The sequence below is a fragment of the Amia ocellicauda genome, chromosome 11, assembly GCF_036373705.1.
Source record: "Amia ocellicauda isolate fAmiCal2 chromosome 11, fAmiCal2.hap1, whole genome shotgun sequence".
Taxonomy (NCBI): domain Eukaryota; kingdom Metazoa; phylum Chordata; class Actinopteri; order Amiiformes; family Amiidae; genus Amia; species Amia ocellicauda.
This window is the reverse complement of record NC_089860.1, coordinates 31,855,137-31,864,848: the sequence shown is the minus strand read 5'-3', so window position 1 is coordinate 31,864,848 and position 9,712 is coordinate 31,855,137. Positions and strand designations below refer to the sequence as shown.

Genomic DNA, 9,712 nt, shown 5'->3' with positions numbered 1-9,712 from the left:
TTTAAGAATTACTTGATTTTTATTTTTATTTTAAACCCAGAGAATTACCTTTCACTCTGAGTCTTCATACACTTTTGTGCCTCAATAAAACAACACAGATACTGCTTGGTCCCTGCATTATGGAATTTATGGAAGTTTTCTTGTCTGCTGATTGCACCCCAAAACACAGAGCATCCACAGTCGAGTTTTCTTGTCATACATGTATATGTTTTCCCCTTGTCCTTTGTTTATTGAGTAATGTTAATGTCTGGTCTGTTGGGGCCAAACTGCTTAATTACCAACTTGTCTTGTAATTGTAGTTGTTCAAATGTAGTTTTTTTTAAAGAAACTCAACAGTTACACATAGTAGTGCAGTTGCACTGATCACCATCTTTACAGCCACCTAACTGTGCAGACTGTCACAAAGAGAGCAGTACAGAGCTCAGAGTTTTGGAGTGTGAGGGGCAGACACTCGGCCAGTGAATCTCTATTGGCGCTTCCTGCAGTTCCCATATTTGACCACAAGGCACCATAATAAACCTGCTGCACAAATGTTGCACAATACCTGGACTGAGACCGAATCTCTGAAATATCGACACTTGTTGTGTAATTTGATTAATTGATTGTACAGAAATTGGAGAATATTTATTACAAAGTCATTTATGATGTATTGATTTGAATAATGAGTTTATGTGGAAGAACTATGTTTTGGGGTGGATGCATTTTTTAGTGGGGCTCTGCCCCACCTGCCCATATGAATGAGCCGCTCATGTGTTTCAGCTTCATCAAAATGATTGGCAGGGACAATTCAGAAGTGTTTTGACATTGTTAGGGACATGTCCCTACCATCACTAGTTAAATCTATGCCAGTGACTGAGGTGGCTTAAGTTGTTCCTCAGCTAGCTTTTGGATTGCTACTCCATCTACTCCTGACGTGTACCTGGAGCACTTGCGGCTGCCATTTAATATCTTCAGCCGGGACAAGAAGTAGCTTTGGAATTTCCTGGTGGCAAAGCAGTAGACAATGGGGTCTAGGATGCAGTTGAGGCCCATCAGACAAAGAGTAATCTGGTGTGCATCATTGAGGGCCTTATCATTGCCCCACAGGACAGCCAGTGTCCAGGGCCCCTGGACGATGTGGTGGGGGATGAAGCAGACGACAAAGACCACCAGCACCGCGCACACCATCCACAAGGCTCTCTGCTTGACCCCTCTCTTCCGGCTTCCCTGCTGTTTCACCGTCTGGGAGAGCAGAGTGCGGATGATGAGGAGGTTGCAGACCACCACCAGGAGGAAAACGCAGAAGAACATGCCAATTACCACGAAATTGAGGACGGCCACTTTTTTCTTTGCTGACTCATCTTGGTAGTGGTAGCCCTCAAAACAGCGGCATAACTCGCCATCACTGTTGAGGTGGTCATCGAAAAGAGAAGGGAATGCAGACGCCAGGGTTAGGATCCAGATGGTGGCTGACACCACTATGCCTCGTTTGTTCTCAGTAGACTTGACAGTCTCCAATGGCTTCGTCACGGCCCTGCAGCGGTTGAAGCTGATGACTCCTAGGAAGGAGACTGAGCAGTATCCATTGATGAAGAACAAGGAGCCCGAAATGTTGCACAGGAAGCCCGGGAATAACCAGTTCCCTTCCTTAATGTAATAGACAATCCACAACGGCAGGGCAGCAACAAACAGCAAGTCCGCCACGACCAGGTTGATCATGTAAATCTTGATTTCGTTCACGCCTTCGCTTTTAAACATCTGCTTGAAAACCCAGAGGACATAGCAGTTGGCAATCAGCCCCACAACAAAAACCAGGCTGTAAACGACTGGGAAGAGGATGTACCTGAATGGGGAGTCCACCAGACCTGTCCCATTTGTAGCGTTAGAGAAGTTGCAAGGCATGTCTCTTGAGAAAATGTATAGTTCCTTAAAAAAAAAAAGTAGTGTTATAAAATACATTTCGAAACAGTTTTATACAGCTGAGGAAAGATCACTATATAACACTACTTATTTCTGAGCACTGCACTCAAAATTAAGATCCTCTTTGGTGTGGAATCTTATCAAAAGCTTTTGAAAATCTAAGTATATCAAATCATATGCTTTCACATGATCTACAGCTGCAGTTGCATGTTCAAAAATTAAAAAGACATTTTCAGTTTTCCAATTCGTTGGCACATCTCCTGTTCTAAGTGTTAATTGGAATATGTTAGTTAGTGGCCTATACATAATTTCCCTCATACATGCTGGCCTTATCAGTCATTTCAAGCCCTGTTCCTCCATGTTTGTTGTCCTCTACACATGAAACTACACATTTCATATTTTCACTATGTACACCTGAATATGTATATCATTGTACATTCATTGAACATGTTTAGGCCTATTTCACAAAATTTAAAATTAACAATCCGTTGCTTTGGTGGTTCAACCCAGAATCTAACATAAACAAGGTCGAAATATTACTCACATTCCCTCTATTAAAAATTCTGGCATAAGCAAATCTAGTTGCTGCTGACTTCCCTAAAGACAGTGGTGGGTGGCGTTTTAAGAAGCCTATAAACCCATGTGAGTTGGCTGGAATCTCACTGTCCATGATAAAACTAACTGGCAAGTTTTCAAGTTTCTTTTGGCGTTAAGCCAAACTAAACGTCAGATGCTAAACGTGTATTCTGCTATTTAGAGTTTATGCTAACTACAAAACATGATGATTACCCTAATTTAACAAAGTTGTATTACATAATTTAAGGGGCTACCATCGATTCATCATTAAATAGTATGACAGGCTTTTAAACGAACTATTTATTGAGGATAAAAGTAGCACTTAAAACTGTAATAAAACAAACTACAAATAAACCGCAGGGCACACCCAACTAATCCATGCAAGAAAATAAAATGTTATTTATAGTGAATAGTTTTAGCTCATTACTAATACAAAACAAACGAAATAAAAAACACACATCCAATAAATGAAAGTACATACCACACATACACATCATCCATACACTCCCCACCCGAGTCACCAAATATAGAATAGTTCCCCTTACAGCAGACAGCGCGCATTGCTCTGCACTTTTCAGTCTACTGCAATTAGATTAGCGCGCCTCTACCTCTCGACAGTAAGGACAGCTGGTCTCTTGGTCAGTGTCGTGTTGGTGTGGTGTGTCCCTGAAATGAAAAGCGACTCACTGGCATCCTCTGTCCCGTCAGTGGCGCACCGTCTCTGCGCTCCGCCGGCGCACAATGAGCTCCAGCGCTGCTGTCCCCTCCCACCATCACCATCAACAGCTGCTGAACTGCAATCAAATGAGATAAGTTCTAGTTCAAAGTCGAAAGGGGTTTATGAGACAATTAAAAACGCCCCGAGGACTTCTGTCTATTTATCAAATTTGTATAGCTAAAGAAGGCACACCTCCAAGAGTTCCTGCACATTACATAGCTCCAATAATCTACAGAAAGTCCCTTACCTACAGAAAGCAATGCAGTGACTTTTGCTATGATGAAATGCTACAGGAGCAAAATTCTTTATGTATCCGGAATGACCTACTTCAGTCTCAGGGAATGCTTAGTTACAAAGTATATTAGCATGTAAAATAAAATGAATAACAAAAACAAAACAAAACAAAGGGAAACTGAACAAAGAAAATGTTATTCAGTCACAGGCAGGCAATTCTAACTGGTTATTTTTAATGGGGATTTAGATCAGCTACATACCAGGCAGGGTGTACATTAATCTGCTGTTTTTGTTTGGATGCAGAGAAATGTATCTGCTTGGCTGTATTACCATTCCAGGGAAAAAGTAGACAATTAGCTTCTTCAATTAACTTACTTGCAAGACATTATTCCAGATGCCCATCCACCACAGGGCAGCATATACACATACACACGAAGAACATACAAGCTCCCCACAGGCAGACACCCAAGGCAGAACTCAAACCACAGTCCCACACAATGAGTCAGCAGCACTAACCACTGTGCCATCATGTTGTCATAAATAACTAATTAAGGTAAATAATATCCATTTCATAAATAGATTCTAGCAATAATATAATCAATTTCATGGTGAATTCCTGGTGTTTTTTTTTTTACCAGATTGTCCAGTAGTCTTGTGCTAAGACTTCTCAATTGAAGAAGGCTTCACCTGGTCTCTTTCACCAGTGTTTTTTTTTTTTTTAAAGCAAAACACAACTGTCCTGCAAACCTTGGATCCTATTTCAGTGAGTGAACATATAATATGAAGTTAACTTGGCAACATTAGAACAATATAACATTTCAACTGGGCTACTGTGACGATGACAAAGAGGGGAACAATTGCCACCGTCACATGACCACACCACCCCAATTTCATTCAAGTGAGGAGGGGGTCTCACTATTTCCCTCTCTCCCCACACAGACCTTGGCAAGATCCCAACGTACACACCAGAGTCACTGCTTGGATTTGCAAAAATAATTTATTAATTATCAGTGGCTATCGGGCGAGGCACGAAGTCCGCCGGCTGGAGGCATTATTACTAACAATAAAACACTTAACTAAAACTGCCATTAATACAGGGCAATTGCACTAGTAATCATGACCACAAAAAAGGAACACAAGACAAATATTTTAAAAGACAGGCAATAAAAACACAAACTACTCATAAAAAGTACCCCAATAAAACTAAACTAAAAGCTAAGCCTGTACTGGCCCCCCAGAGTCCAAGTCCCAGGAATGCAGTGCAAAAATAAGCAAAAGTCTCTTATCCACCAATGTCCAGTTGAAGTTGTAGCGAGTGGAGGTCTCTAAGGCTTGGCAGCACGGGGGCCACCCTACCTGTGTCAGCCTCTGGACCTGGCTGAGCAGTGCCACCAATCCTGCACTACTCTCTGCCTCGGACCCAGCTGACTGCAGTGGGGACACACCGTCTCTACCAGCCCTGGAGGATTAGTATAATCAGTGGGAAATCAGTGTCTGCTGATTATTTCTCTTTTTCCTCAGCATACTGTATTTGTGTCAGGAGGAGACAGACATCAGCCAGGAAACGTGTGCAGCAAACGTCAACTAAACCTCTCATTCAAGACATGAATAAAAGATGTGGAGGATTAGTGGTAGGAATGTGTTACAGGCCACCCAACTCAGATATTGAGAAAGATGTTGCATTGTACAGTGTAATCAGGACTGCATGTAGCAAGGATGTGGCTGTTATAATGGGGGATTTCAATTTCCCAAACATAGACTGGGAAAGGCCAGTTGGGACGACAGAAGCAGAAATAGAAATAGTTGAGATGGTAAATGACTGCTTTCTAACTCAATTTGTCAGGGAATCAACCAGGGAGAGCGCATGCATTTCAAATGACCAAGACAGAGTCAGAGGGACACTAGTTAGAGAACCAGTGGCAAACTGCGATCACAATATGGTTAGCTTTGAGGCATTCTTTCAAAAAACAAGGACCAAGACAATGGTCTACAATTTCAGAAAAGCAAACCTTGAAGGTATGAGACGGCACTTAGAAGAGGTAGACTGGACCACACTGGATACAGATTCAGTCGAAAATGGATGGTTATATTTTAAGAATATACTGCTTGAGGCTCAGGAGAAATTTGTACCAAAACTTAGCAAATTGAGGACCAAAAAACATTGGCCAAAACGGTTTAATATAAATATACAAAAGAATATCAAGAGAAAGAAAATGTTGTATAGCGCATACAAAAGGGATGGAGATAAAACAAAATACAAAGAATATGTTGAACTGCAAAGAGACCTTAAGAAAGGGATCAGGAAAGCAAGGAAGGAAATATAAAGAAACAAAGCTCTTGGAGCTAAAACTAATGCAGAGAGATTTTTTCAATATTACAACAGCAAGAGGACAATAAAGGAGGAAGTGAAACAGATAAAATGGAAGTATCTTGGAAAATGAACAAGATGTGGCAAATGTTCTAAATTAGTATTTCACAGAGGTTTTTACAAAAGAAAAAACAGATGACATGCAGTCCAGTCAAACCCTAAGAGAGATCAGGATAAATGAGGAGGAGGTACTAAAGGGACTAGCAGAATTAAAAACAAACAAATCACCTGGGCCAGCTGGTATATTTCCAACAGCACTTAACTAAATGAGATAAATTATTTATAGGCCGCTAACTAAAATATTCCAAAAGACACTTAGAACAGGGGATGTGCCAACTGACTGGAAGACAGCAAATGTCAAACCAATCCACAAGAAAGGGGACAAAACTGAGCCAGGAAATTACAGACCAATCAGTCTCACCTGCATCACCTGTAAAATGTTGGAAAAAATGATTAGACAGAAAATAGAGGATCATCTTAATGAAAACCATATTCTTGGAGATAGTCAATATGGGTTTAGACGAGGCAGATCATGTCTTACTAATTTATTGGAATTTTATGAACATGCAACTGCAGCTGTAGATCATGTGAAAGCATATGATATGACATACTTAGATTTTCAGAAAGCTTTTGATAAGGCCAAAGACTGATCCTCAAATTGGAAGCTGTAGGCATTCAGGGTAATGTAAGTAGATGGATTATGAACTGGTTGATATGTAGGAAACAGAGGGTGTTGTTTAGAGTCAGTATTACGGCCTTTGCTTTTTCTAATCTATATTAATTATCTGGACTCGGCAGCACAGGTTATTCAAAGGGACTTAGATAATATTCAGTTGTGGGCCGACACCTGGCAGATGAAATTCAAGCTAACAAAAGGTAACAAAAACGTCCACTATAATTACACTATGGGAGGAATGGAACTAGATGAAGTAACGCATGAGAAAAACCTAGGAGTCTATGTGAACTCCTCACTTTCTCCATCCAAACAATGTGGGGAAGCAGATGTGTGTCCCTGCAGATCTGGAAAAGCTCCTCTGGTTTGATGTGGTCGATGCCTTTCATGATTTTGAAGACTTGAATCAAGTCCCCATGTAGTCTCCTCTGTTCCAGGGTGAAGAGGTTCAGTTCCTCAGTCTCTCAGTAGGACATTGCCTTCAGACCTGGGATAAGTCTGGTTGCTCTCCTCTGAACTGCCTCTAGAGCAGCAATATCTTTCTTGAAGTGTGGAGCCCAGAACTGTCCACAGTATCCAGATGAGCTCTAACTAGTGCATTGTACAGTCTGAACATCACTGCCCTTGTGCTCAAATCTACACTTTTGACAATATACCCTGACATCCTGTTTGTCCTAGGTCTTTCTCATGCGTTACTTCATCTAGTTCTGTTCCTCCCATAATGTAATTATAGTGGACATTTTTGTTACCTGCATGTAATACCTTGCACTTGTCCACATGGAATTTCATTTGCCAGGTGTCGGCCCACAACTGAATATTATCTAAGTCCCTCTGAATAGCCTGTGCTGCCGAAATTGTATCTGCTGAGCCACCTATTTTAGTATCATCTGCAAATTTGACAAGTTTGCCAACTATCCCAGAGTCCAGATAATTAATATAGATTAGAAAAAGCACAGGCCCTAGTACTGATCCCTGTGGAACTCCACTAACAACCTCACTCCAGTTAGAAGCGACTCCTCTAATCGACACCCTCTGTTTCCTAGACATCAACCAGTTCATAATCCATCTACTTACATTACCCTGAATGCCTACAGCTTCCAATTTGAGGATCAGTCTTTGGTGTGGAACCTTATCAAAAGCTTTCTGAAAATCTAAGAATATCATAGCATATGCTTTCACATGATCTACAGCTGCAGTTGCATGTTCATAAAATTCCAATAAATTGGTATGACATTTGCTGTCTTCCAGTCAGTTGGCACATTCCCTGTTCTAAGTGTCTTTTGGAATATTTTAGTTAGCGGCCTATGAATAATTTACCTCATTTAGTTAAGTGCTGTTGGAAATATACCATCTGGCCCAGGTGATTTGTTTGTTTTTAAATCTGCTAGTCCCTTTAGTACCTCCTCCTCATTTATCCTGAATATATTATTTGTATTTTGTATCATCTCTATCCTCTTTGTATGCGCTATACAACATTTTCTTTCTCTTTATATTTTTTGCATACTTCTATTAAACCAACCGAAAAAAAACTAAAAAATTATCCTTACAGACCTAAACATTACACCAGACACCTCAAACACAAACCTTAAATTGGTTTGCATTTCTTGACTCTAATATGCACATATGTGTGAGATTCTCCCAAGTCGACTTGTGTTTGAATAAACTTCTCTGATCAACGCTCTCTACCTCTCCAGTCTGAGTTATTGAAGGGAAACTCCCAGCTGGGCTATTGCTGCCGTTTCTTCACTTACCACTCCAGACGTAGAGAAGGCTGGTCCTTTTTGGCAATGTTGTGTTGCCAATGACTCAGAGTGATTACATCCTGTGATGCACGACACATCACGAACAGTCTTTTGGGAACTCTCCACTGTCAACATGTACAAATACAGAGGCACAGTGCAGATGCAACAGTTATCTGAACACTGGTCAAATGTCAAGAGAGAAATAATGTAAACATGGAAATGTATTGTAGCACTGAAGGAGGAGGAATGTTAAATGGATAATTACAATTTTGAAATTTCCCATTTGCCATTTGCCCAATGCGAGAGGTTCTTAGCTTGAGATTATTATTACAAGGTCTATATCACCAGCCATGTTAGCAGGGATAGAACACACCATATATAGAATTGTTTCCTTTGCTGGTTAAACATCTCATGGCAATGAATCCTTGCAAAGGGGGCGTGTGTGGGGTCAGTGGAAATGTACAGCATGCATTCTGAGTGCTGCTGTCCAAGAATGAGTTGCATCTCACATCCATGAAGATTAAAGTCTCGGAAAGATAAATGAGCTTGTGCACCTTGAATAAGAACTTGCCCCCGCGCTGACTTCTTGATTAGAGTTAGATTTAAAATACCCCACATCAATATCACCTGCCTTTTATAATTATTGGCTTTACTTTCCATCATATCTTACTGTGCAGGATGTCCATTACTCTGCTGCTTTTCGGATGCGCAGAGATTTACCAGCTTGACTATATTACCATTCCAGGGGGAAGAAAGAAACATTAGTTTCTGCAAAGGGCTTCTAACGCTTGATAGAAAAGACTCTCTGTAACTCACTGCTAACGCACTGTGGACTGAAACACAAATTACTTCATCCTTATCATTTCCTGTCATTCGGTTATGAGAATTTTTCTGAGATGACTTGCTTTTGGAGTAATGAGGTAACTGGGGAAACATTCAGTCAATTGAGAAGTATGCAACCTGTGAGAATGAATGTGCTGTGTCTGTATGGCACTTATTCTAGATTCTAGTGGTGCACAGTAGTACCGGTACCAGTGGTGCACCATGCTACCTAAATGTAGCAGTTCTGATACCGTGGACTTTCAGGAGTACCGGTACCACCATGAAACATGATGCTACTGTGAAAGACAGTACCAGGAGACGATCCTGCCATTGTGCATTCAGTCTGAAAAACAACTAAAATGTTCCTCAACAAAAAAAGTCATGCTACCAGTTTGATTTGGGATTATTGAAGCCAAAATGCAGAAAATGTGTAAAAGAAATTCAGGCAAAAGAAGGCAATACAAAACATTTATCAGATCGATATTCAAGTGTGTTTGCAGAAGTCAAACAGTAGGATTGTAAAATGATTAAGCTTTCTGCACTATTTAACCCTCAGAACACTAACCTCAGGGAGAATGCACTACTCATCAGAACTACAGCGCTCACACACATCAGAGCGCTTCGTATAGCACAGCAAATTATTGAATTTTACATAGCAAATATATTTATTATATAAAACC

At 40.6% G+C, this 9,712-nt stretch overlaps 1 protein-coding gene across 2 annotated transcripts; it reads right to left on the bottom strand.

Moving 5' to 3' along the window:
- Positions 1–3,234, bottom strand: LOC136763441 (platelet-activating factor receptor). 2 transcript variants are annotated; one of them, XM_066717465.1, is made up of 2 exons: positions 3,163–3,234; positions 1–1,905 (listed from the first exon to the last, which is right to left on the bottom strand). In XM_066717465.1, the coding sequence occupies exons 1-2, from the start codon at positions 3,166–3,168 to the stop codon at positions 841–843; spliced, it is 1,071 nt and encodes a 356-aa protein (XP_066573562.1). In that variant the 5' UTR covers positions 3,169–3,234; the 3' UTR covers positions 1–840. The 2 variants fall into 2 exon arrangements, with proteins under 2 accessions (XP_066573562.1, XP_066573563.1); XM_066717466.1 differs by having other exon boundaries at positions 3,084–3,221.
- Between the last annotated feature and the right edge of the window lie 6,478 nt (positions 3,235–9,712).